The sequence below is a fragment of the Carcharhinus amblyrhynchos genome, chromosome 7, assembly GCF_965287045.1.
Source record: "Carcharhinus amblyrhynchos chromosome 7, sCarAmb.v2.hapA, whole genome shotgun sequence".
NCBI lineage: Eukaryota > Metazoa > Chordata > Chondrichthyes > Carcharhiniformes > Carcharhinidae > Carcharhinus > Carcharhinus amblyrhynchos.
The window spans coordinates 81263690-81291681 of record NC_137330.1 but is presented as its reverse complement, the minus strand read 5'-3'; the positions used below and the strand labels follow the sequence as shown (position 1 = coordinate 81291681).

The 27992-nt window shown below is 37.9% G+C and overlaps 1 protein-coding gene across 3 annotated transcripts in view; it reads left to right on the top strand.

Annotated features, from left to right (window-relative positions):
- Positions 1 to 18132, top strand: part of pnisr (PNN-interacting serine/arginine-rich protein) — a 35443-nt gene extending 17311 nt beyond the window's left edge. The window contains exons 5-12 of one of the 3 annotated variants that reach the window (XM_080192654.1): positions 329 to 470; positions 3412 to 3602; positions 4175 to 4312; positions 6952 to 7051; positions 9804 to 9857; positions 12879 to 13058; positions 16459 to 17590; positions 17808 to 18132. In XM_080192654.1, coding sequence (XP_080048780.1) covers positions 329 to 470; positions 3412 to 3602; positions 4175 to 4312; positions 6952 to 7051; positions 9804 to 9857; positions 12879 to 13058; positions 16459 to 17590; positions 17808 to 17838 — 1968 coding nt within the window. In that variant the 3' untranslated portion in view covers positions 17839 to 18132. Of the gene's footprint in view, positions 1 to 328; positions 471 to 3411; positions 3603 to 4174; positions 4313 to 6951; positions 7052 to 9714; positions 9858 to 12878; positions 13059 to 16458; positions 17591 to 17807 lie in introns of those variants that run through there. The other 2 variants (XR_013887029.1, XR_013887030.1) reach the window with 2 other exon arrangements.
- Positions 18133 to 27992: the final 9860 nt, after the last annotated feature.

Here is a 27992-nt window from a genome sequence, read left to right as displayed (position 1 = left end):
AGCAAGTATGTTAGGTCACAGCCTTGCAGCCAACTTTCTAAATAGCCTTTTTCAAAGGCAATATTTGAACAGTGAATCAGAATTCCAATGTCCGAGCCTTTCCCAATGTTAAGACAGATGTACTGCTGAAACATTGGTGGTGGTGGGACCCATCTGGGTATTCAGGCTGGGATTGAGGTTTGGATCAAAGACTTTTTTTTAATATACAGAGACTTTCTCAGTCCAGCACACTTGAGTTGAGGTAGCTGTGTAAGAAAGTTGGTATATTCAAGCAATAAGGTATATGAATCAGTTCATGAGATAAGTATGTAATATTTTACACTTACAGCATGGAGCAGCTTTTGGCCCTCCTGGAGGATTTCATCCACCTTATTGGCAACCTGGGCCACCGCCTAATCGTAGAGACAGACCCTCTTATAGGGATCGTCCACGCTCACCCATATCAGTAAAACAAGAGCCTCCTGCACTCGGTGAGTTGTATTTTCTGCCAGTTTGAACCATTGTGTGAAGCATTTATCTTTTTAAGTAGGAATAATAGAGCAATTAATTCCTGTTACTGTTGAACTATATATCCAGTTTCCAAAAAAACTTCCTTCGGCAATATTTTAATTTTGTTGCAGATTCTTATTTATACATGATTGAAGGAAACTGTCTACAAAAAAGAATCAGGATCATGGGATACAAGTGCTGTCTGCTTCTTGGTCTCTCTTTGCAATATGATTATTGATGGATTCTGGGGGATTGTAGTCTAGCACTTTTATTTGCCTCATAAATGATCAAAACTTTAAGAATTATGAATCATTTTATTTAAACGTTTTTGTTAATTATAAAAATATTCAAGTTATTGGTCTATCAAGTCAGGATTGGAAGTTGGAGGTCTTGTGATTAAAAATATCCAAGAATATGTCCAACCTGTTTTATGTAAAACCTATAGCACAGAAGCAAACCGATCAAACCGGTCTTCATCTGTGTTTGTGCACTGCACCGGCCTTTTCTTCGCTAACTGCTTCTTGCTAGTCCCACATATTTCTATTTCCTACTCATGTTAGTATGCTTGAACTAGTTAATGTCACACGGCATTCCATATTCTTGTGTAAAGAATATTCTCAATATAAAGAATTTCTCCTAATTTCATTTATTTGACTCTTGGTGCATTATGCGTTTCAATACCCATCTCTCTGGACTCGCTCACAAGTAGAAATTGTTTGTTCACATTAACCCTTTTAAACCCCTTTCTTACTTTAAAGGCATTGATCAAACCTACTCCCGTTTTTGTTCTTTCTCAGAGAAAAGCCCCAACTTGCCTCATACCCGAGTAAACCCTCTCACTTGTGATCTACCTATATAATCTCCATCTAATAGCTCTCTTAAAATTGTTTATATGTATTATGTATTAAATATTACTGAAAGAATTATGATGTCAAAGCTTTTTACCTTGCACTCATTGGGCAAAAATGCCAAATTTCAAAGGGAACAACAATTTATACTGCATGAGAAAGATATGAGGGTTTGTTGGCATTTCGTCTCTGATGGGTAGAGACGTCGTCATGGCAAATGAATCGGTGTTATTGCCCATCGTGCAATTCTGAACATATTGTCTACGTATGAATATATGTAGCTTGTTGCAAGAGTTGGTTGCATTGCCAGTCGGACTGATAACCTTAAATCGGTTATTAGTGTAATTCTTGACACTTGGAAATGTTTACCAAAGGGTGCCTAATTGTGGAATTAAATCTAACATTGGGTATTGTTCTGAATGTTGTTCTATGCCCAGCATTATAGCAGCATGAAACACGGTAATTTGGGATAGATTGGACACTTTTCAGGTCTGAAAGTGGCAATACAATTGGTGTTTTCTACTAACAGGAGGATAGTGTCATGTCAAAAAAGTATTTCAGATGAGTAATGTGTGTGAATTTCAATGCCAAGTATGTAGACTATACATCCCAACGACTGGCTGATTGTATACATGTTACAGTATACCCAAGATGAAGTTGATCCAGGTGAGACCCCTCAGTTTGTCACTGTTCCGCTGGCATTCTCTAAATTGTTACAAACCTGGTTGAGGGGGGATGAACTGGCTCCCTGTCTTTATTCAACCCTGTTGCTGGTTGCAATAAGTTTTAATTTAAAAAAGGATCACTTTTTACCCCAGACCTAATTGTTATGTTTTAAGAGGAGCCAATGTAACCAGACTTTCTTGAGTTAAAGATAGTGAGTTTATTAATTACTAAAGGCAAGAAAATATACACATGCGTATACATTCATACAGTTTAGAAGGGAGAATTGAGTTCAAAGTGAGGAGTAGCAGAACAAACATATTGTGGCCATTGCAATTTGAGATTCCAGTGGAGTAGACTTCAGTCGGTGAATAGCCAGTTTTGAGGGTTCCAATAGACTTGCATTTAGGCAAATCGTTGGTCTTGCGATTCGCGTTCTGTAATTCAGCGGAGAAGCTTCCCAATTCTCTTTTCAGCTGCAGTGTTTGCTGATTGGGCTAACCTACACAGCAAGAGAGATAAAGAGCTTTGATAGCATGCCTCTTTTTTCAATAATACTCAAGTTCTGTTCTACCAAGCAACTATATAGTACAAGATATTGCCCATGTCAAAAATAATGATCAGTGACATTATTTCATTGTCTTCCACCTTCCCTAAGCAAACACAATCTCATAAGAGCATTGACTATTTAATCTGTGGCATTTACACATTGTAAACCAGCTATACTTCTGACTTCACTGAGTGAGACTAGCATTTGTGTTGCTTTTATGGAGCTTTGTGCCTAGAATTTGCATCCATATTAAACTGAACTGAGAATATCTTAAACTAATACCCTTAAATGTAACAATTATGTTATTTCATTCACAAATAGCTTATTACAACCCATGATGGAAATTAGTAATCCAATTCCCAGATTTTAGCCATTTTGGTTCTTATTTTGTAACTACAAAACAAAATCGTGTTTATTGCCATATTATTCATTCAGCTGCCCTCACTTACTGTGGGGAAATAACTAAGTTACACATTATGCTTCTTCCCATACAGCAATGTCAATGGTCATGAAATTACTGTTAATGCTATTGTGAGTAAAATTAGCTTAATATGATTGACTTTTCAGTGCTGTTGCTGAATCTGCATCCTGTTGTATTCTGTTTGCTATTTTAGTAAAGGTGTTAACCTTTAAAGGTTATTAAAACCATTAAGATTGCAATTTCAAATTTCATGGTAATTTTTATAAGTTTGTAAGTTGGAAAGTATTTTTAAAAGCTATTGAAAATGAGTATAATAATTAATTTTTTCATTTTTATCATGAAAGTTATTATGAGTACCTGAATTTGACTGTTAAGCTTTGGATCAGGATTGTATCAGCTGTTAAATATTCCTCTCATACATACAATATCTAATGTTGCAGACGCTGTGAAGCGCAGAACGTTGCCAGCCTGGATTCGTGAGGGACTGGAGAAGATGGAGCGGGAAAAGCAGAAAAAACTTGAGAAAGAAAGGTTAGAAAAAGAGCGAGCTCAATCATCAAAAAACAAAAAAGATCCAGTAGAGGTTCCTGAAGAAACTGATGGACCACGATTGCCTCACAAAAGCAAATTTGTAAGTGCTTGTATAATGGCATATCTCAAGGCGCAATAACTGATGTGCTTTTAGCCATATTCTTCATTTGAGAATGCTAACAGGTTTTCAGGAAAATCTATCTAATATTAACTACTACAAACAAGTCTGTTAGTGAATTACAGTTGCTGTGTGTAAAATCTGATGACCAAAAGGGATGATGGTAGGTGGCCAATGTGCTTTTTTTCAGCTTGTCATTTTTAATCCTTACCAGAAAAAGAAATTAAGCCAGATACTGTTGTTCGTAGAACATTCTGATACATTTTTTGAATATTCAGCTGTTTATGTTACTTGGTTGTTACATTTAGGGAAATTGAGATGTGTGTACTTGTGTTTAATCAGATAATAATGTATACACTAAACGCGAAGTACATGCTTGTTTTGAACCTTTTGGTTTTCATGTTCGGCTGCCTGGTTTAGTGAGTACGTATTTACACAGTATACCTTTGAAAAGAATTGTGAATTAAAAGAAATTGAACAAAGTAGTTATTTGAATTTTTCTTAAGCTTCGTTTTGAAATTTGGCAATTGATATTCTGGTCTGTGGTGTTTTAGGACAGTGATGAAGAAGATGAAGAGTATGAAACCACTGAAACAAAAATTAGTGACAAACCAAGCAGAAGTCCCTCGCCAGTTGCGCAGGAAGAACAGAGCGAACCAGAAATGACTGAAGAAGAAAAAGAATTTCAGATGGCATGTCAATCTGTTGATCTTATTACACTTTGAGTTTGAAATTTAAGCTCACAATTAGGAAACCATTAATTGGGAATATATAATTATGTATTTACAAAATTTTGGCAAATATTAAGGAACATTTCAAGTACTAAGAAATGTTAACTAGAGTTTGAATTTGAGATTTATGCAAATGTAGTTTTAAATTTCATCTTTCCTTGTAACAAAATAATTTCTACAGTTAAGGAATTGATGCATTACCATGCAATAGCTTTTAAGTTATAGGTGGTAAATGTTTCAAATGCTGCTGATATTTTATGCAAATGTGTGCCTTGATTGTAACTGTTGGACTTTGTGCAACATAGCTTGTGCGTTTTTTTGCCACTGCCATTGCATTTCTTTTGATTTTACATAGCCCTGATCAAGTCCTCAAAGTAGGTGACGCTGTTGCCTATTTAGCTTTTGATGTCCAGTGTGAACAGCCACCTTGATGTCCCAAATCTCTTAACTTATTTCTCATCCCTGGTAGCATACTAGTGGAGTTATGCTGCACCTTTTATGTTCTTTTTATATCCTTTCTGTAAATGGGATGCCCAGAAGCTGTCCATGGTACTCCAGTTGTTGCCTTTCTGTGGTCTTATCCAAGATTAACGTTACCTTCTTGTTTTTCCATCGCTTGATATGAATTCACTTCTCATGGCTTTGTCAACTTGTGCTGCGCTTTGAATGTTTTGTGCATCCAGTTGTGCATTTCCAAGCTCTTTTTGTCACTTTCCTGTATTTATATTGATCATAGATTTCATTTTTATTGTTTCCAATATCGAGACAAAATGTTTTTGTTAGTTCCCGATTCACCTGTAGGTGTTTTCAGCCTTCAAAACTTGTTAAATCTCTTCACCCTCTCTGTTCCTGTACAGCATTCTCAGTAGTTTTGCATTCTTGGCAACACTTGTGAATCCTCATCGTATATAATCTGACCTTTAGGGGTGTTTCTTGAATGGAATACCCAAAGCTATCCACTTAAATCTTAATTGGCTGAACTAGCGTTCTGCCACTTCAACTCCAACCATGTCCTTAAACATACTCGATTTGTACACTTGCAATCTCCTGTTAAAATATCTGCTATTCTCAGCGTATCATAGTTTTTCCTTCCTCTCTCAAATATGCTTTGTTTCTTAGTCAAGTATCCTGATTTTTATAACTTTTAAAAATTATTTTGTGTTTTGGTCACTGCCTGTTCATGTTTCCTTTTTTTATGTCACGTGATTGCTGTACTTCATTATCTATAACCAAGTCAAATAATGCATCTGTTCTTATTTGATTAACAGCATATTGACTGAGGAATTTCTGACTATATTGTACAAATCTTCCAATCATTGGCACAATCATTTTCTCCAAAATTAATTGTCTTGCATAATTAAAACTTCAATTATAATTTTTAAGGCACCCTTTTTGACTTGAATAAAATCACCCTTCCTTTCTAAGGATGATAATATAAATAGTAATTTGGTGATAATATCTGTTGGAGTCAACCAAAATTTTTGGGCAGATTAGAGGACATCCTATTCCCATATTTGGAATGGGATTGTCTGATGTTGAAAGGGGAGGCCCCAGAATGTTTCATTTCTCTGCACTGCAACAGTTAATTAAAATAACGGCCTGTAACGTCCTGGCTTCCCAGCATTGGATTTGGCTGGTAGCCCAAAGATGCTCTGGGGACTCTCAGAACTTCCCAGGTAAGGCTTTGTGTGACAATTGTCCAGAAGTGCTAACTTTTTCTGAACAATTGTGCTGCACTGGGAACCCAAGCGATAAAGTGATTTTTGAGTGGCAAACCTTCGGTGGTTCTGTCAATTCTGATTTTACACCAGTGGTGTAATGGAACGGAGGCAGATCTACCTCCCCAATTTTTGTGCATTTATCTTCTTCCTGGCTTGCCAGTACCACTTGGCCCTTTACACCAACCTGTTTTCTGGTAGCCAGTGTGCAGTGGTCTTCCTGCACTTGCTGGAATTGCACCACACTGGTGCTTGTTTCACTGCAGGGACCAAGCAGCTCCAGCCAACTGAGGTTTGAATGCAAATTGAGCAAGTCAGTGTGCTTTTTAAACTATTGTATTCTTATTGGAGTAAGAAGTCTCACAACATCAGGTTAAAGTCTAACAGGTTTATTTATTTGCAAAAGCCACTAGCTTTCAGAGCGCTTGCTGCCCCTCGTATTTTTACTGGGCCATGACTTTGAGTCATGTGGAAATTGTGGCCCAATGTAAATCTAAATAAATAGCTGGCATAATGTATTAGCTTGAAGGAGTTTGTGGTATAGATTTTTTTTGTTCATTAAACTGTTTACCAAGGCAAAGCAAAAAAAAAAGTTTTCATTAAATCAAAATAAGCAACATTTGTATGGCTATTCTGACCTTCTGTATGGCCTAAAGAACAGATGACTTGTCAATCACTGAGCAAAATTAATAATTAAAGTAGAAATAGATTCCAGGTGCATTTGTAAAAATGACTCGTAAAAAGAAATAATCTATTCAAGTGACTGACAAAACTATTAAGGTGGATGTTGACTTTATGTAGGCAAATTCCATTACAGTCTCCCTTTCCGCGTGGTAATCAGTGAAGCTAATATTAAAATGTTTGATCTATTGTTGATCACAGATGATAATGATGAAGATGCTGCTTACAGAAGTCCTTTTAGAAGTAACAAATGAAGAGATCTATTATGTTGCCAGAGAAGTTCACCGTAAAGCCACTAAAGGTACAAAAATGTTTCTTCAATAAATAATTAGTAGAAAATAACTACAATGGATACAGCATAAAAATGGCCTAAGTTTTTAATTTCTTCAGACTCCACACATTTTGATCTTTCTGATATATTAAAATGCTTGACAGTAAATTTAAAATGTCTGTACATTCATAAAGAAAATTGCATTTATTCCTAAGGAGAAATGGATAAGTAAGCTACTCTTGAATTTTATATTTCCCTCATTGCGTACGCCACAGAAAAGGTTTTACATCCCTTGAGAAAAAAAAAATTTGAGTAGGTAGTACAGTAAAACCTCATTAAATCAAACATTTGTGGAATATAGAAGTAAATAAACCAAGAGGTTGGAGTTGCTATGCGGTGGCTATGACAAACTATCAAAGACACAAAACTTATTTTCATCTGGGTAGTGGTTGTAATTAAGAAACTTGCATAATGTATTGGGCGGGATATTCAGTAAAATGAGGACAAGTGAGCCTACAGACCAGTTGATGAATCAGCTTAATCTTGCTGACAAACTGCAGAGGAAGTTTGCTGCCAGCTGCACAGCTGTTTATTTTGCTCAGATGTCCTAATGTAGTGTTTACGGCAAAGAAAGGCCAGACAAATGGGTCACTTATCCCAACAGTACAAAGCCAGTGCTTGTGATTCACATGAGCCTCCTCTCACCTTATACCTTTGTATTCCTTTCTCCCTCATGTACTTATCTGTTCTAGATTAATGATTAATTCTTAAATAGTTGGCGAAAAGAATTTAACAAAGGTATTCAATTCAAAATATAGCTGAAAAAAGGAGCTTATGTCTGAAATGATGAGGCTAATTCATTGGGGGTGGTGGGATGGTACTTGTGTAATGTTTTAAGTTGTAGCTCTTCAGTTATCTTTTGAAGATGATCTACATGGCTGATAAATGTTTGCCCTGTCATTGGTCTCCATGTTGAAAGAGCTTCAGTTGAGGAATGATTGACAGTGGATTCAAATAAAGCTTAGACTGATGGGGTGAAATCTCTGCAGTCTGTTGACTGAGTCTTGTATGAAATGTTTGGCAGTCTCATTCCAGTTCCTAGTGCATATGGAGCTGTAACACAATTGTTTATAATTTAGCACTAATTGGTAAATTATCTCAGAAGCCCCCTGAAGATGGTTGCTTTGAGAACTGTAAAACTGTAGTTTTTGTGTTCTGACATTAGGACAAGATACAGAGCAAACTTTGTTGTACAACTAGTTGTGCTGTACCAATCCCTAGATATTTAGCAAAGTTTGCTCCTGAAAATATTCAGGGACTGGTACAGCGCAGCTAGATGTACTTGAGCCGTGTTACCTTAAATTGAAAGTGCTTTATTGACCAGAAAACGTGAGGTTTGAATTTACATGATCTCAGTGTGCTGTAACTTTATTAAAAAATCAGCTTAGTTATTTGTGATTGGCCAGTGATCTTCTCTTCAGTTGATGTAAATGGTAATCCAACTTTCAAGCCTGTGTTAATCAAACAGGATTTGATGATGACCTGTTCTGGGATAATTTGATTAATTGAGAGTTTTGAGAGGGATTTGGTTGAATGGGATTTTACTGTATGCACAAAACCACAATTAATTTTTTCAGTTAAAGAAGTTTTTTTATGTTCCCCCACAGTATTTCAAATTACTAAAATGAAATCCAAAAATTCCATAGCTTTTCAAAACATTGACACTTTTTGTCCAAAATGGAAATTGCCTTCGACAGGATTTCAGAATAAAATTGCATTCTAGAAATTATATCCACCGAAAGAAGATATGGGAACTTTGACACGACAGTTATTGGGTAGCCATTGCAAAAATGAGCATGGGTGTGTTACAAAGTTCTTCAGTAAATGACTATTCAAGAGTTTTATTCTTGTATGTAGTACTAATCCAGGTAACTATACAGGTAGCTCAGGAATTAATGCAATTTCTTTTTATTATACCATTTTTTCATAGCTGCAATAAGGAAATGAGCGTTGGATATTTTCCTATACTTGTGAATATAACAGATGTAGGAGTGCAGCTTTTTATTATCCATCAATAATTGTTTGGTTTCAGCCATTACAACTTATAGCAGTGTCTGCAATAGTGTATGCATTTATTGTGATCTGTCTCGAGAGCAGCAATTCAATTTGTAGCCTCATATCTACAGCAGACTCTGACCTCTGTGTGTTCCTTGGATTATAAATGCAGTATGCTTAATTTGGCTATGTATAGTAATACCTGAAATTACAAATCAAAAATTGGGATCATTTTTGGATTAACATGAATTCTAAAATCAATGATATCTGCCCACCTTTTCAGATTTTTCATTTGCTGCCAAGCCAGTATCAATATTACCTGTTGAATGCATACTGAGCTGTATCACCTTTTTTAATATATCAGCATTTCAATATTTTCAGGTTTTGTTTTTAGAAATGTAGGAAAGTTTTCCAGATTTATTTTTTAAAAGCTGACTGCATCTCCTTCCTTGATAAAAATATGTGAAACCCAAATCTTTTGTTCCTTCTTCATTGATATTGTATTACAAGAAAAGATACAAACTGATTTTGCTTTAGGTGATATAAAATTGTAAACAGAATATGCCTGTTATATGAAGCACTGTGCTCTTGAATGGATCTTTTTGTTTATAATGTTTCTTCTCTCCCTTGCAAAGCAGCTGTAGTAGTACAGTTTTGCAATGCCATAGCAACTCATGACTTTGAAAAAGTGTTAACATGTTGTTCCTGTTGTTGATGTGATACAAAGCTCCTGCAAAGCAGCTGGCACAGTCCAGTGCACTGGCTTCTCTAACTGGACTTGGTAAGTAGCATCCTTTAAGAAAAACGGGTAATGGGAGAAAGGGGATTTGTTCAAAATTTAAGCTTGTACGTGTGCTGTACCTATGTACTTTCTATTTGTCACCATGTACTTTTTAACAATCAACGTGTACTTTTCAAGGTGATAATTATGCATTTCTAGCTCACATTTTGTTTTTTCCATCCAGTTATAGATTACTACATAAACTTATGGAACGTTGCTTGTATAGTACTAGTGCCAAGCTGTCTTGCTGACATTGCAGAGCTTCATCCTTTCCTAGCCAGAACTTTTACCTCTCTGCACAGTGCAACAGGGCAATGTCAGTTCTCAAAAATATTTGTTATAGTGACATAATGCCTATTTTAAGTTCTAGGCAATTTTCTGTTTCCCACTGGAAACTGGTGAAAGGAAATAACATCAGTGGGAGCCCAATAATTGGAAACTTATTGTCACTAAATCAGATTCAAGCAAATAAAGCTATTGGAGTTATCTTTCCTTAGATTGGTACATTTGTTCTTACATAAAGTAGCAATGGCACTTTTTTCATAAATGCAGTGGTCGTAGTAGCATGCCTACACTTGCTTTCATGGAGTAAAATTATTGAAACTATTCAGTTTCTCTTTTGTGATTATAGTTTTAAGTACATGTTAAAACTGCAAAACCTTTACTAAAGAACCAAGGCATTTTAAGTCCCAAAAATGAATTTAGAATTTGTTCCTGCAATAAACCTCATGTACGTCATAGCCAGAATGGCCACTATGCACTGTCTGCTTTGTTAATTATTTTTATAATGATTCTTCATGCCTGTAAACAACTTGTCACTTTTTATCAATTTATTTTTTAAATTTATACTGTATTTTAGTGATTCTTGTCTGCAATTTCTTAGCAAATACTAAGAGTGTTGGCAAGACAGATTCCGGTGCAATAACTTTGCAACATTGCAAAGTGTGAGGTTCCAAGTTTTACTACATGATTGTTTGTATTTCTTTCCCCCTCCATGATCAGCAGCTATTGCTCACCTCAAGTTAAAGTAATTACTTACATCAATAAAACACAGGCTGGACTTCAAATGAGAGAATTAATAAATACCACAATAACGATTGTATTCGAATCCATTCATCTGTGTTTGAGTACACCGTCTTAAATGCCCAAGATAATGTTCTGTAGGTGCAGGTCAGTGGGATAGGCAGAAAAATGGTTCGGCACAGCCATGAAGGGTCAAAAAGTTTGTTTCTATGCTGTAATGTTCTATGGTTCTGTAATTTACTTAACACTCATTTTCTTTCCTACCAAAATTCTTTTGCTCCAAAAAAACCACCACATATGATAAACTTAAAAGAATCCTCAACTTCACAAATGATTATCCAAACTACAAAGAAAAATAGTTAAAATTTGAAATGGGTAATTGAAGTAGAACATGATTTTATTTTAAAATATTGCTTTGTGGTAGCTGCTGATGGTTTACTTTTTCAGTTGTCTACCTGTAGACCAGTGATTAGTGCCTGGATGCAATTCCACAGGGACTGGTAACCCCTATTGTATGTTACCCACATTAGTATTAAAATGGATCCAAACAATCACTCGATAGTATGGAACTTGAATATTCCTGAAAAGCGAGGCATGCTGCTCAATTTTTCATCTTGCACACATCAAGACAAATGCAAGAATGCCAAATTTTAAGCAATCACAATCGCTGATGCTATAGGAGAAATGGGGGCTGTTTGGCTGGCAAATTGACTCTGGCCAAGACATGGCCATGGAGAAAGCAGCAGGAAATTATAGGCTCTTCAAGCTACCAGGTAATTCAAAAGAGTGCAAGGCTTGAACATTTTCCTTTTTGTTTGTAAGAACAGGTTCCTGTTTGTGAATGAGCCACGTTATGAGCTTGACAGATTAAAAATTGGTTGTTTCTATAGCTACTAACACATTCGGGGCTGTTCAGCAAGTGTCCAATCGTGGAATCAAATCTAACAAATTTTATTTTGGATTTTGAAAGCTGGTTGATTCACTTGATGATAATTCCGAATATGCTAATAGCTGCACTAATAACCAATTTAACATAAACAGTCAAGCTAATTATCTGGTCTATTTATGCTCGCTACAAGTGACATACATTCATAAGCAGGGATCTTTTCTCTGCAAATGAGAGGAATATGTTCATGCCTTGTGCCTTTTTTGAATTGTTTGGGTGCCCATGGTTCTCCTGTCCTTCCTTCATGGCAGCGTCACAGCCAACCAGAGTCAACTTGCCAACCAGTCAGCACTCTTTTTGCCTGTAATATAAATTGTTGTGATCATTTGAAATTTGGCATTTTGCATTTGTTCTGATGAATCCAAGATAAAAAGGATTGGCACAATGTCTCTTTTCAGCAATATAAAATGAATCCATAAGACTGACCTTGGACTCATGTATTTTTTTCAGAGGAATTAGGACTCATGATGAAGAACAAAAATCAAAGCTTTTTTTTCCCTTCCTACTTCCACAAAATATTTGCCAGGCTCCACTGCTACAGCTTAGGTCAGCAAAGTATATATAGGTCAAGGATTGAGACTGTCACCTTCCTGATCTGCAAGGCTCAGAACCAGCTGTTGGTGAATCACACTATTAGTAGTGTCCCATATTAGCATATTTTAAATGTTATCAATAAAAATACAGAAGTTTCTCAATTCAGAACTTGTGCTCATAGATATATCACTACTTTAGCTTGCCCTCCAAGTCATATTGGGTTGATTTTAAGAAATTTTGTGTGAAATTGTCTTCAATTTAAGTTTTGAAAGCACAGATTCAAATTGCGGTTAATAGCTTAGTACTGAAAGCTTATGTTGAATCTTATCTGAATAATACTGCGGAAAGTATTTTAAAATTGGTGTTTAAATATTTGATATTCAAATATGTAAATAGTTTCAATAATTCAGCAAAGAACTTGGACGGATGAAAGCAAGCATGCATAATGAACTAAATTAAAAATCTGCTATAAAGGATGTTCTTTCCACTGTGAAAGAAACTGGGGTTTTTATGTGCAGGTGGACTGGGCGGGTATGGCTCTGACAGTGAAGATGAGAGAAGTGAGAGAGCCTCTGAGTCCTCTGACACTGATGATGAAGAACTACACCGCAGAATCAGACAAAAACAAGATGCCTTTAGACGCAAGGAAAGGGAATTGCAACAGCTACTACAACAGCAGCAGGAGAAACAAATAGAAGGTATGACTGCTGTTTGAGGGGAGGTTATGAATTTGACTCAGACTTGTTAATGGGATATTCTCCAGTATTTACCTATATCTTTCCCTTGCTTTTCCTTTTCCCCTCCTGAGGACTTTTTTAACCAACATTGGCCTGTGGGTGCATTATTCAGTACCTGACTGTTGTCAATGTACTTCTCGACCCCATGAACTTTGGAATAATGAAGGCAGTTGCAATACCACTGATGCTCACTTAGTGCGATCCAGCTAATTTAAGAATTGAAGTCAGTACATACCTGGTCTGTGTACTTCTCTGAACTACTTATAGAGCCAGGCTTTTCACAGTATATATCTCTTCTGTCATACTTCTGTATTATAAAGCTTTGCAGCCATTGGCCACAACAAGCTGATTCTGTTGAGCTCCTTATGCTGTTTGCCCACCATTTTGCTTTATTTTCTCATTTTTGATTTGGTTCAAATGCACCTGGCACAGTTGCTGAAACTGTACAGCCAGTTTCCAAACAGCCTTTTGTCCTGTCCAACTCGTTTTTCATTTTTTAAGCCAGAACTATTATATCTACCCCGGCCCTTGTGGGTCGATTTGGCCAACACATTTATGTTTTGGAACTACTCCCAAATTAGGACTGATTGTGTCTCAAGTCTTCCACCATCAGACCTAACAACTTTATATTACCAACTTAATTTTCAACCCTCTTTGGTTATTGAATCTCCCATTCACGCTTCCTTCTGAATTTCCAGCATTGAGCTGATAAATACAAAAATAGTTTACGCTGCAAATACAAAGGATTGGCTCTTCTAGCCCAGTGATAAGAGTTACTTCAGCCCTCACAACTGTCACAGTGAGTAACTGCCTGACAGGTTCAAGCACAATCCTGGCAATTGCACCTGTCCATGAAGGGGTAACCAGACAAATCTGTTAACCAAAAAGCAAATTGGGTTAGATCAACATTTCAGATCCAATTACAACTATTCTAAGATAGTAACCTAACCTTTTTTCAATTCATCACAAACACTACCTGCCTGCAGACTGCTTTTTGTGTTATTTCTACAAATAAATACATCTCTCAAACTAGCTTTCACAAGTAATAAGCATTTGAAACTTTAGTGATGCAGTCTAGCTCTAGTCACTTCACAATAATGCAAATATCTTTTTTATGCAGCTTTACTTTCTGTTTCTAATATCAATTAAAAGTTATTGTATTTCTCGGACATACTGACAAAAGTTTACTCTTCTTGTACAAATTAAAATCTCATTCAATATTTTAACTTAATAGTCAAAACTTATCAGCATTTAAGATATATTTCATTATTTTCCCATCCTTACAAAACATCAAATCCTCGAGCATACCTAATGTGATCAGCTGGAATGTAATAAAACATTTTAAAGTCTAAAGTTTATTTATTAGTGTCACAAGTAGGCTTCCATTAACACTGAAATGAAGCTACTGTGAAAATCCCCTCGTCACCACACTCTGGCACCTGCTGGGGTACACTGAGGGAGAATTTAGCATGATCTATGCATCTAACCACGTCTGTCAGACTGTGGGAGGAAACTGGGGCACACAGAGCAAACCCATGCAGGCGTGGAGAGAAAGTTAAGACTCTGCACAGACAGTGATCCAAGCTGGGAATGGAACCAGGTCCCTGGCGCTGTGAGGCAGCAGTGCTCACCACTGTGGAGATAATGGTCATGACAATACGTGGTACATTAAATACATACAATAGGAGCAAAAATGTTGATGGACCATTGTCAATATGTAACTTCACTGAGTGTATGCAAGTGAGACACAGAACTACAGTGAGTAGGGTTCTGGGTGGGCAAAGTAAGCTAATTATTTAACCTTGGGGAGGATGTGTAGCTGCATGCCAATCTGCAAAGAAGCAATAGGGCTGCCTTTTATAATGTTATACTCCTTGTCTACTAGAGTCTTTGTTGAGAGCATACGTTCTGCATTGCACAATGCTCCTGCATTTATTGCCTGACTTAAGAACTCAGTGGGGGAGATAATGCTAATAAATTGTTTTTCCTTGATGATCCAGAATTTAGGTTAATTTAGGTCCTTTTAGTTAATGCCCCTCATCATCTCCTGAGTGTGTGATCTTGGGCTAAGCTTTGAGTGTCTACAATCTCCCTCCAGGGATGAAAGACTTTATGGGGGTGACTGGAAAAACAGAGGTTATCTTTTTGAGTAGAGATGGTTAAGAGGAGATTTGACAGAGGCATTCAAAATCCTTAAAAGTTTTTATAGAGTAAATAAGGTTGTTTTCAGTATCAGAGGGGCCAGTAACCAAAGGACATCAATTTAAGGTAATGACAAAAGAAATAAAGACTACATGAGGAAAAAGTATTTTTTGTCAATGAAAGGATGGTGAAAGCAGATTCCACAATAACTTTCAATAGGGAATTGGGTGTTTGAAAGGTAAAAGTTTGCAGGGGAGTGAGGCTAATTAGATAGCTCTTTCAAACGGCTCATATAGGCATTATGGATTATTGTCATCCTATGTTGTATCATACTGTAGTTTTATTTAATGCATTTAAGTGACCATATTTCATAAGTGAGTCTAAAAATTGAGTGCTGAATGCTATCTTTCAACTAGATACATATTTAAAGTAAGAATGGTGTAGCAAATAGAAACAAGAATTTTGACTTTTTCCCACCATGTCTCATGCCAAGTGTTGATTCAAGTCAAGTATTTTCCATTGCATTACTATCCTCGTTGAAGGTGCAGTTACCCTTTGAACATTAGAGATTTTTTAAGTCCCTGCCAACCCATCCAACTACAATATGTTTTTAAAGAAAAACGTGAGATGGTATGATTCCAAGATTGTGTTTATTTTAATAGATGTTTTATAGTTAAGTCAGAAATGTCGACTAGTAGCCTGTGTAGCTGCAGGTAGAATACTGATTTAAATTTCATTACCTAAAAACATTAAATTGAGCCAATGGAATGATGCATCTTACCATACAAATGGTCTTTATGGGAAATAGCAGTGGAACATTTTGAGAAGGCTGTACTATTTGACATTCAAAATCTGCTCATAGTTTGTATTTTTAGTTTTGTAAATGCATTTTTTTTTGTTTTAATTTATTTAAAATCCCTATAATTTTCCTTTTAACACCAGGATGCCCAAACTGGCCAAGCAACTTTATCTCAATTGCTCTTATTGCACAATTTGCTGCTTTGTTCTGATTGAATTTTGTGGGCTGAAAGCTTGAAAATGACTTTTTTGCATGGCTGCCTCATTGGATAAATCCTAAACACGCAGTCAAGATTTGTTTCAAGATTTGGTTTTCCATGTTAATTCTTCATTGCATTTTTACATAACTAATACATAAGGCTCATTGAAACTCATAACTTCTCCAGATCATTTTCAGTTCATTTTTATTTTTGTTTTCCAGATGTAAAACATCAAGAGGGCAAGTTTTTCAGGGAGGTGGATATTAAGGAACAGATTAAAGAACATGGTGGCAGTGCAGTAAAACAGGAAGGGAAAGAAAAAGAGTGTGAAACTGTTATTGAAAAGAAAAGAACTCAGAGTGAAACTGAACCCAACTCAGAAATGAGTAAAAGCTTCAGTGAGAAAAACTCAAAGGAGAAAGCTTCAAGAAACAGAAGTTCCTCCAGCAGTAGTAGTGGGAGTAGCAGCACCAGTGGCACCACTAGCAGCAGTAGTAGATCCAGGAGCTCAACTTCCAGCAGCAGCACAGAAAGCAGTAGTAGCTCTTCCTATTCCTTTTCTCCCAAGAGAAAGAAAAAATGGAGCCGTAGCAGGTCCCCTTCCCGTAAAACCAGACGTAGTAGCAGAAGCCAGAGTTACTCTCGTAGGCATCGAAGGGAGAGGAGTAGAAGCCGTGATAGACTTAGAAGAAACAGCAGAAATGAAAGTTGGGAAAGGGAGAGGCGGAGACATCGCAGTGGATCCCGAAACAGAAGAAGTGGAGATAGGCAAAGAAGTAGAAGCAAGAGTGATGTCAAGCATGTCAGTCGCAGTAGGAGCAAGGAAAGACGTAGAAGTCCTGAAAGGCGTAGGAGCCATAGCAGAGGTAGAATCAGACAAAGGGGAAATAGTAAAGACAGGGAAAGGAAAAAACTTAGGAGTGGAAGTGTAGAGCGGGTTAAAAAGAGAGAGGAAAAGAAAAGGGACAAAGAGAAGGATCAGGACAAAAAGAAAGACAAACAGAGAAAGGATAAGCAAAAGGAGGATAAAGACAGCAATAAGTCCAGCAGTCAGGATGAGAGTAAGCTGAAGCGAAAAAGGGAATCAGAGCGGACTTACTCACGCAGTAGCTCCAGTAAACTGCCACAGCAGTATTCCAGGCAGGATAGCAAGTCCAGCAAGAAAGGATCTACAAAAGATGGTAAAAAGCGTTCAGACACAGAATCTAGTGCAAGAAGCAGCTCTCATTCTCCAGATAGCAACAGAGAGAAGAAAGCAAAGAAATCGAAACGCAGTCGCTCAAGATCAGTGGAAAAATCTCAAAGGTCTGGTAAGAAGGCAAGCCGCAAACACAAGTCTAAGTCACGATCAAGGTAGTACACATTTTATACAATTTCTCTTTATTTTTTGTAAAGTTATAAGGCCAGTAATGTTAAAATGGTACCAACATATTGGTCTGTTCAGTGTTCTATTTTATTTATACGATTAATCTCTTAAATTGAAATACTATATTTTCAATTAATTTAGCTAGTGATTAGAGTGCAATCTTGTATGTTATTAATTTCCTTTTTTTTCTCCTTTCTTCTATAGGTCGAGGACGCCCAATAATCGTAAGCATTAAGGGGGAAAAATATGTGGCACCCTTGCCAGATCAGAAATTCCATGAGTTTTGGAGGCTTGTCTCATTATAGAGACATACGTGACAACTGTGTAGGTGTTTATATGTATATAGGTGTAAATTTTTTCTAAGTGCTGTCTATAGTTCAGTACTTAAAGGTTTTATTTGTATTGCATTCTTCTAAGACTATTCACACTGTAAAAACAGTTTGCTTTCAGTTGTAACATTTTAACATAAAACTTACACTAACTGTAGTTTGCTGTCAATAAACTTTTCAAATTGGTTTTGTTAAACATTTCCCATTGTTTACTGCTGATATTTGAGCAAAAAAGGTATGGGTATGAACAGTAAAAGTTAAAGACATCATAGTCCCAGGTGACCATTGGCTGCTCTCACCTTGGAGGGGCAGAGCTGGCTATTGGCATTTTAACTTGAGGATCATCACACTTCTGGCGAGGGGCAAGGTTGAGGAGGCATGGCCTTCATGTATAATCTGTCGGTACAACAGTAGAAAGGATCAACACCTGAAAAGCAGTGAATCAAGAACACTTTAAGTTTAGCCTTACTTCAAACAATTTTCACTTAGCATTAAAATTGAAGTTTTTTACAATTCACAAAAAGACCGTGTGAAACCTGCTGGAAGACAAAGTCTTGCCCCGGGGCTTGTGTACGGCGAACGATTTCAGTATAGTGTCAAATTTTATTCAAAAAAAGAGACTCCTTTAGGCTTCCTCGGCACTTAGCTACCTATACATGATTTAAATGTTTGCGGCACACAGGCTGTGCCCAAGTTATCATTTAAGTTTTAAACATGCACGCAGGGGAACATCTGGCAGAGTCGAGCAAAATCAACAAGGTGTAGACTGATCAAAATTGGTAGCTGCAGGATAAAACTACTAATGGAAGATGTTGTATATGTTGATTATAATATTATTGTGGTTTAGTTTAATGTATAAGTGATACATATGAAAGAAAAATTATACATAAAACCCTTACAGTGCAGAAGGATGCCATTCAGCCTATCAAGTCTGCACCAATTTTCAGACACACCATCTTACTCAGCCCCTATCCTCTTAACCCCACATATTTACTAATGCTAGTCCGTGTAACCTAGATGTGGAGATGCCAGCGTTGAACTGGCATGGGCATAGTAAGATGTCTCATGACACCAGGTTAATGTCCAACAGGTTATTTTGGGCTGCTGCTCCTTCATCAGCGTTGATGAAGGAGCAGCGTTCTGAAAGCTCGTGCTACCAAATAAACATGTTGGACTTTAACCTGGTGTTGTGAGACTTCTTACTGTACCACCTAACTTACACATCTTTGGATGCTAAGGGGCGATTTAGCAGGTCCAATCCACCTAACCTGCACATCTTTAGACTTACATTTCTGGGATTTACTCATTGAAATAATTACAAATTCAGAAGGGAGAAAGATAATTATCTTCACTTAACTGTTTTACCATTTAAAAAAAACTACACTTCTGAAACTTCACCTATTTATTTCTCTAAAATTTAACTCATGGCTACTCTTCCACTCTCAAATTTCCCATCACTTACTCTTAATATCGATACCTCCCTGCATGACAGAAACCGTCTCCATCATATGCTCCTCCCCACCCCACAACAAAATACTGCCCTCTTCCTCTTGCCCTTGGGAGAAGGAATTTTTTTTTTTTAAAACCCTGATCTCTTCTTTTCTTCCTTCTCCAACTCCATCTTCCCAACACCAGCTTTCCCTTTGGCACTCCAGCCAACATCGCAATGTCCTCTTGAACAGCTTCCATCTGTTTCCAATATTCTCATCACCAAATCTCCCGTTGAGACTGGCTACAATACCCATCTCCATATCTTTGAGGGCCATTGACTGCTGTAATTGTCATTTGACAATGTTTGTCCTTAAGGGAACACAAAATTTAGGAATTTTGGCTTGGTCAATATTTGGACGTGAAACATAGCTAAATGTTTCCAGTTGGACCATACATCAGAACATTTGAAACACAGCACATGTTACAACATACAAAATATAAATCTAATTATTCACCTGATACAGTAATGAAAAGTTATTGGTCCTTTAGATGTAGGCACTTCACATCACACAAAGACAGACCTTTTCCATTGAAACATTTCAAATATACAAATTGAAAATCATTTAAAAATATAAATCCTTTGAGTTGTCTATCCTGCTTGCTTAGTACATTGCGGGTAGGTGCTTAAATTTATGCTTTTGAAAAAAAAATCATACATTTGATGGGATAACATCCAAATTATTCTGAAAGGGGTAGTATCTGCCACCTGTGAAATTGTAAGCTTCAGTTACATTCATAACTTCAAAATGCCTAACAAAATAATAGTATGCTCCACTGTAAAGAAGACAGAACTCCTGTGGCATTCTCATGGTGAGTCAACAGACAAATTTTTAATATTATAAAGTAGAAAAGGCCAAATAGGATTTGAGTACATCTAGCCTGATACTCAATTAAAATCTGGGGTACAAGTATACTGAGCAATGCCCTGAATTTAATTTGTACATTTGAATTATGAATAACATTAGACTCGAGTCCTGAATAAACATTTACTTTGCGTGTAATATTTGTGTATATGCTAAGTTATTAGTTTGCATTTTTCATCTGAAAATTGACATTGCAATGCAATTCACAAAATGTGGAATTTGATACAATAAAAATATTCAGTATATAAAAAAATTATTCAGTCATTGTGGACCTGTAAACATACCATTTGAAAACACCTGAGTATTATCTGACGTATGTGCTTGAAGATTTGGAACTGACAAAAGGATTTTGTGAGGTTGTATTCTTTTCAGCAGATTTCATAATTTCATCAGAAACTGGGTGGATTACAGAAGTTTCAAATACTCCAAATTAACAAATTTCGCTTTTTATTATAGTTTGTATTTTGGTTTCTGACCTTTTGCAAAGGAGCTGTTTATCAAGGTCACAATTAAAATACAGTAATTTAACCAGTTTTATTCTGGGATAATATTCATCTTGGTTTGTCTTGTGCATTTTATATATTGCAGCTTAGGCTAAAATATTTCCCTCTTGTCCAATCAGTCCAGCCTAGAAATCAAAGAAATCTTAAATCTAATGGGCTAATGCTTACCATAGTGTTTTCCTCAAAGCAGAGTATTGTGGCCAATGTTCATGTACCGAGAATAGATTGGGGAAATATTCATCACTCCTAGTGCGCAGTTAATTCTAAAGGTATCAGGGAAAATGATGGTGTAGTAGTAATATCATTATTCAAGTAATCCAGAACCGAAGCTAAGGTTCTGGGAACATGAATTCAAACATCATCATGGCAGCTAGTAGAATTTCAATTCAATTCATTAAAAATCTGGAATTAAAAAGCTAGTTTTAGTTATGGCGACCATTACAACTATCATCAATTGTTGTTTTAAAATAAAAACCTATCTGGTACACTAAATGTCCTTCAGGGAAGGAAACTTTCTGTCTCTACCTGATTTTGCCTACATGTGACTCCACATGTCAGTAACATGATTGACTTTTAACTTCTGAGATGTTGTGGCAAGTATCCAGTTCAAGAGCAAATAAGGATGGACTTTGCCAGAGATGCCCACACTCAGTGGAAGAATAAAAAAAGGCAAATCAATTTTAAAAAAAGACAAAAAGTAGTCTTCAAGGGTCACACCAATGCACTAATTATACGTTGCTTTTCTCAATTTCCGATCTACACAATGAAATGAAACTCCAGTACCATCTGAAATTATCAACATAATTAAGAATGGACAAAAGCATTTTTAGTTCAAAGGAATGATTTCTCATTTCCCAAGTCGCTCCTGTTTAGAAAGTAGATATTCTATTTAAATCATGCCTTGTGTTGAGATTGTTAAAAATTACAATTAATTTGAACTCGTACTGTAAAAATATGGAAAATGTTATTCCAGGAATTATTGAGTAATAATGAGATTAATATAAACAGGTCTTTTTGATGTTGAGTGAGGAATGCTGGCCAGGAAAACCAAATAACATTTTTAATGTTCGTTCTTGAACAATGGAGCAGCCTCTCTGTTTTATTGGAGCCTGAGCCTGGGTAATGAGCGAAAGCATAGGCTGAGGGGAAAGAGTTAGGAAGAAGGCATGGTGAGTGGTATGATGGGGTTAATGGAAAATGGACAGAAAAATTGGAAGTAGGTGAGCAGATCATTTGAGGAATAGTAAAACAGCAAGGGAGGGAGGGCTGTTTACAAAAGAGTATTTACAGAATAAAATCATTTGCCATTGTATTACAGTATTCCAGTATGATTTAGCTATTTGTTCATGCATGTGAATACATAAATATCCAGCTACATCACACTCTACTTCACTAAAATCTGTATAAATATGTCTGCAGCAAAAGGTGAGATGTGTGAATTACAGCCAATGGCAGCTGCTTGTGTGCAATAGTGGCAGCAATTGTCTTGAGTAAAATCTAAACCTTTTAAACATATTTGATATTAGATTGGGGGGGAAAAAACCACCTGAGTTTGTGCAAAAGTGAAATGGCTAATGGCACAGTAATGAATGGTGAATTGGGGGAGGGGGTAGATACTGTAGGGATTTTTAAGAAGTTTAACATGCAGACCAGTCGTGGGCAACTTGCAGCTCAGGGACCACTTACGGCCCATCTGGATTCTGATTGCAGCCTATAAGCCATTTTGGTGACCATTGCTCGAGCACGGGGTTGCCACATTCCACTGGTTTCCATCCACATGTCTTTTTTCCTACTGGTGTGACTGAAGTGATACTCATGGGAAAATAAGGACAAATGAAATAAGGTGCATGTTGATTGCTGACTGAGAGCTGTGTCCTCTCTCTGTCTAAAAGTGCAGTTGATGAAAGTTCTATTAATATATAAATAATTAAGCATTTTCTATAACTTGTTAGGAAATACTCTGTGTATGCATTTATTAAATCTTATTCATGGGGTCATGGTCAGTGAACAAGCCTGATTTCAATCTTACGGCCCACAGATGAAGGAGTATCACTTATGGCCTGCTCACTAGAGGAATAATGGTAGGAAGGATTATTACTTACGTGGCGAAAAACTGCAGCAGGCGACGGTGCAGAGGGACCTCGGGGTCCTTGTGCATGAGTCGCAAAAACCCAGCTTGCAGGTGGTCAAGAAAGCTAATGGGATGCTGGCCTTCATAGCGAGGGGGATTGAATATAAAAGTAGGGAGGTCTTGCTGCGGCTGTATAGGGCATTGGTGAGGCCGCAGCTGGAGTACTGTGTGCAGTTTTGGGCGCCGTACTTACGCAAGGATATTTTGGCCTTGGAGGGAGTGCAGAGGAGATTTACTAGGCTGATGCCAGAGTTGAGGGGGTTGAGCTATGAGGAGAGGCTGAATAAACTAGGCTTGTACTCGTTAGAGTTTAGAAGAATGAGGGGAGATCTCATTGAGACGTATAAGATGATGAATGGGATGGATAGGATAGAGGTGGAGAGACTCTTCCCGCTCAAAAAAGACAGTAGGGCTAGGGGGCACAGCCTCAAGATAAAAGGGGGGGCGGTTTAGAACGGAGTTGAGGAGGAACTTCTTCACTCAAAGGGTGGTGAATCTCTGGAATTCTCTGCCCGTTGAAGTGGTGGAGGCTACCTCGCTAAATATTTTTAAGACGCGGGTTGATGGGTTTTTGATAAGAGAGGGGATTAAGGGTTATGGGGAGAGGGCGGGAATGTGGAACTGAGCCACGACAGATCAGCCATGATCTTATTGAATGGCGGGGCAGGCTCGAGGGGCTAGATGGCCTACTCCTGCTCCTATTTCTTATGTTCTTATGTATACTCCATCACTGGGACAGAGTGATATGCAGTAGCTTTCTGAAGGCAACTGTGAAGAACAAAAGAGTCAGTTGTATCCATTTGTGGGTAGGAGAGAACAGTTTAGACTTGTTTAATAGCCGGGAGATAAGTGAGGACAACAGTAAAAATCATCTTTTTGAAAATCTCAGCACATACCTCCAAAGTCAAAGCGTCGGATCCACTGATTGCAAATTCTGAGTTAGAGCAGGAACTAGGTGAAACTGTTGACATTTCCTAATGAGATTATGAATTTAGATAATTATAAATTCATAGAAATGGTTGAAAGGTTGGCGAATCAGCACATTGGGGCTCTACACCAGCAGCCTTGATTTGACAGCACAAGCTCAAAATATCACAGGTTGTTGATACTATGAGAACATGTGAGGCCATGAGTAGAGAATTAATTCAAAAGGAAAGCACGAAAATTAATATAGTGAAATGGCAAAAAAAAAATCAGCAAAGATGTGCAAGAACGCTGAACAATTTGGAGTTCACAGAAGGAAATGTTTCACAAATGGAGCAAAGTGCAGAACTTGTAAAAAGCCCAAACATTGAAGAAAAAAATGAGAAATAAAACAAAAATGAGTTATCAGAGACAATACAGGCATATCAGAAGAAAAAGAAACCAAAGCATCCGTGCCCTGGAGGTTGATGATGAGTTTGAAGACATAATAAGCATAGGAACCGTACAACGGCATGGATTATCTGGATGTGACTTCCGGAAGAAAGTCAGGTGAGAAATCAGCCCACAGCCATAAATCTGAAGTTCAGTACCAGGGAACAGAGTAACATCATCACATCGGAGTATACAGGAACATAGGGGGAGTATGACATTTAGCCCATCAAGCCTATTCCACCTATCCTTCAATATAATCATGTCTGACTATCCACTTCAATACCTTTTTACCACACACCCCATATCTCATAACAGAAAGCTGTTAATCTCTACCTTGAACATACTCAATGACCGAGCTTCTGTTGATCTCTGGGTTAGAGAATTCCAATTCACAACCATAGAACCTCTATAGTGCAGCCAGTGGACATCTGGCTCATCAGTTCTGCGCTGCAGCAGCACAGTAAATGCATGAGAGTCAGCACTGCTGCCTCAATGCCAGGGATCTGGGTTTGTTTCCTAGCTTGGGTCACTGTGCAGATTCTGCACATTCTCCTTGTATCCACATGGGTTTCCTCAGGTGCTTCAGTTTCCTTCCACAAAGACCTGCTGGTTTGGTGCATTGGCCATGCTAAATTCTCCCTCAGTGTACCCGTACAGTCACTGTAGTGTGGCAGCTAGGGGATTTTCATAGTAACTTCATTGCAGTGTTAATGTAAGCCTACTTGTGGCACTAATAAAAACTTGTAAACAAAATTCTCCAAAAGAGTATCCCATTCAGGTCCTTCCCTCTGCCCTATCACCGTAACCTCATGCATTTACCATGGCTGATCCATCCAACATACACATCTTTGGATACTGACAGAAAATTTAGCATGGTCAATCCACCTAACCTACATATCTTTGGAGTGTGGGAGGGAACCGAAGCATCCAGAGGAAACTCTTGCAGACACAGCACAGACTTGCAGACACCTGGGTTCCTTTGTACCAATGATTTTCCTGAAAATTTGAATGAAAATGGTCACCCAAAGATAGATGCTCTGAAACTGAGCAACTTCATACTGATAGCATGTAGGGGAACATAGATTCAACAGCTAGGAACAACATTATGAAAAACCCCATCAAAGCCAGATGAATGGGTTTCAGTCAGATATTAAAATTCTCAACACCAATATTGAAAGCCCTTGGCAAAAAAGGAAATATTTGATGTATTATTGTCACATGTATTAGCATACAGTGAAAATTATTGTTTCTTGCATGCTATACAAAGCATACCGTTCATAGAGAAGGAAATGACAAAGTGCAGAATTTAGTGTTACAGTTATAGCTAGGGTGTGGAGAAAGATCAACTTAATGCAAGGTAGGTCCATTCAAAGGTCTGATGGCAGCAGGGAAGAAGCTGTTCTTGAGTGAGTTGGTACATGATCTCAGACTTTTGTATCTTTTCCCAACGTAAGAAGGTGGAAGGGAAAATGTTCAGGGTGCAAGGGTCCTTAATTATGCTGGCTGCTTTGCCGAGGCAATGGATGGGAGGCTGGTATGCATGATGGATTGGGCCACATTCACGAACTTTTGTAGTTCCTTGCGGTCTTAGGGAGAGTAGGAGCAAACTGTAATACAACCGGAAAGAATGCTTTCTATTGTACACCTGTAAAAGTTGGTGAAAATCATAGCTGATATGCCAGATTTCCTTAGTCTTCTGAGAAAATAGAGGCGTTAGTGGGCTTTTGTAACTATAGTGTCAGCATGGGGAACCAGGACAGGTTGTTGATGATCTGGACACCTAAAAAATTGAAGCTCTTGACCCTTTCTACTTCATCCCCGTTGATGTAGACAGGGGCGTGTTCTTCTTTATGCTTCCTAAAGTCGATGACAATCTCCCCTGTTTTGTTGACATTGAGGGAGAGATTATTGTTGCCACACCAGTTTACCAGATTCTCTATCTCATTCCTGTACTCTGTCTCATCACTGTTTGAGATCTGTCTCACTATGGTGGCGTCATCAGCAAACTTGAAAATCGAATTGGCCACAGAGTCATAGGTGTATAAGGAGTATAGTAGGGGGTTGACAACATTGCCTTGTGAAACATCAGAGTGTTGAGGATGAATGTGGAGGATGTGTTGCCTATCCTTATTGATTGTGGTCTGTGAGTTCGGAAGTTCAGGATTCAGTCACAGAAGAGCCAAGGCCCAGGTTACAGAATTTGAGGTTGAAGGCTGAGTTGTAGTCAATAAATAGGAGTCTGACATAAGTACCTTTGTTAACCAGGGTTGAGTGCAGGGCCAGGGAGATAACGTCTGCTGTGGATCTGTTGCAGTGGTAAGCAAACGGTAGTAGATCCAGGTAATCCAGGATGCTGGAATTGATTTGTGCCATGACTCACCTTTCAAAGCACTTCATTATGATGGATGTCAGAGCCATTGGGTGATAGTCATTGACCCACGCTACTTGGTTTTTCTTAGGATGGTCATCATCTTAAAGCAGATAGGGACCTCCACCAGCTGACCTGCACAGGATCTGAGTGTTCGTCCGGGCACCCCATCCTGGCTAGTCACTTTCAGTGGGTTGACCTTTGAGAAAGCTGCTCTGACGTCCTCAATGGTGACCTCAGATACAGGTTCATCCAGAACTTCCAGGGTGGAGGGCATGTTCTTTCTGACCCCTTGCTCAAAACAGGCATAGAAGCATTGACCTCGTCAGGAAGGGGTGCGTTGGAGCCCACAATTTTACATGCCTTCATCTATAAATAGAGTTATTTTGAAAAGTTTAGGAAGCAAAAGAAGATTTCCAGAAATTTACAACACTCCAAGGTGAAAAGTTTGAACTATAGAATAAAGTTGCTGACACAGAAACAATGGAGGTTGAGCAGGACATGAGGTGACAAACTGAAAAGGAACATATGGAAGAGATATTGTAAGCGGCAATGTTAACAGAGGAGGAGATTCTGATCCTCAGGTTTAAACTTCGATAGCACTTACTTCAAGTAGAATAATTTTAAAAAAGAATGACAGTGTTGAGTTCAGACAACAAATTAGTAGCTGTGCAGATGCAGATGATCTGTATATCACAGGCAGAGAATGATTTACTGGAGACCAATAACAAACTGCAAGAAATGCTGGAGTGTTTAAAAGAGAAAATACAAAATGCTAAAAGGCAAGCAAAGCGGGCACCACAGGAAACTGAGAAACCAGTGGAAGCCAGACACAGAGTGGCTGGACATCAGCTGCAGAATTGTAACACAGAGCTGAGGAGAATTACTGTCAGGAAAGATTGACTGTAGTGTGCTGCTTTCACTCAGAAGAGGCACAACATTTTACCACCCAAGTAATACCAGAGGCAATGTTTGGAGAAAAACTAGCTATAAAGTACTCTTTTAGGTGTTTGATTGTTACTTTCATAAATGCAAAATACTATGGATACTGAAGATCTGAAATAAAAACAAAGGCCTGATTTACTCAATCCCCTGCTGTTCTGCAGGGGTGTGGGGGGTGATGAGGGGTGAAATAGAAGGAACAGACTTTCCTCTGAATTTCCACCCACCCTAACCTTGTGGTGATTTTATGCTAGGATGAACAAAGCTGACAGGCTGCCCAGTTCTTGTCCCAGTTGAGGCCTATTACTGGCCACTTAAGGGCCAGCCTCAATTTTCAGACTGCTAGGTGGATTTCCCTGGTTTGGCGTGAGCCCAAAAGATGAACAGGCTAATGGGTGAGAAGCAT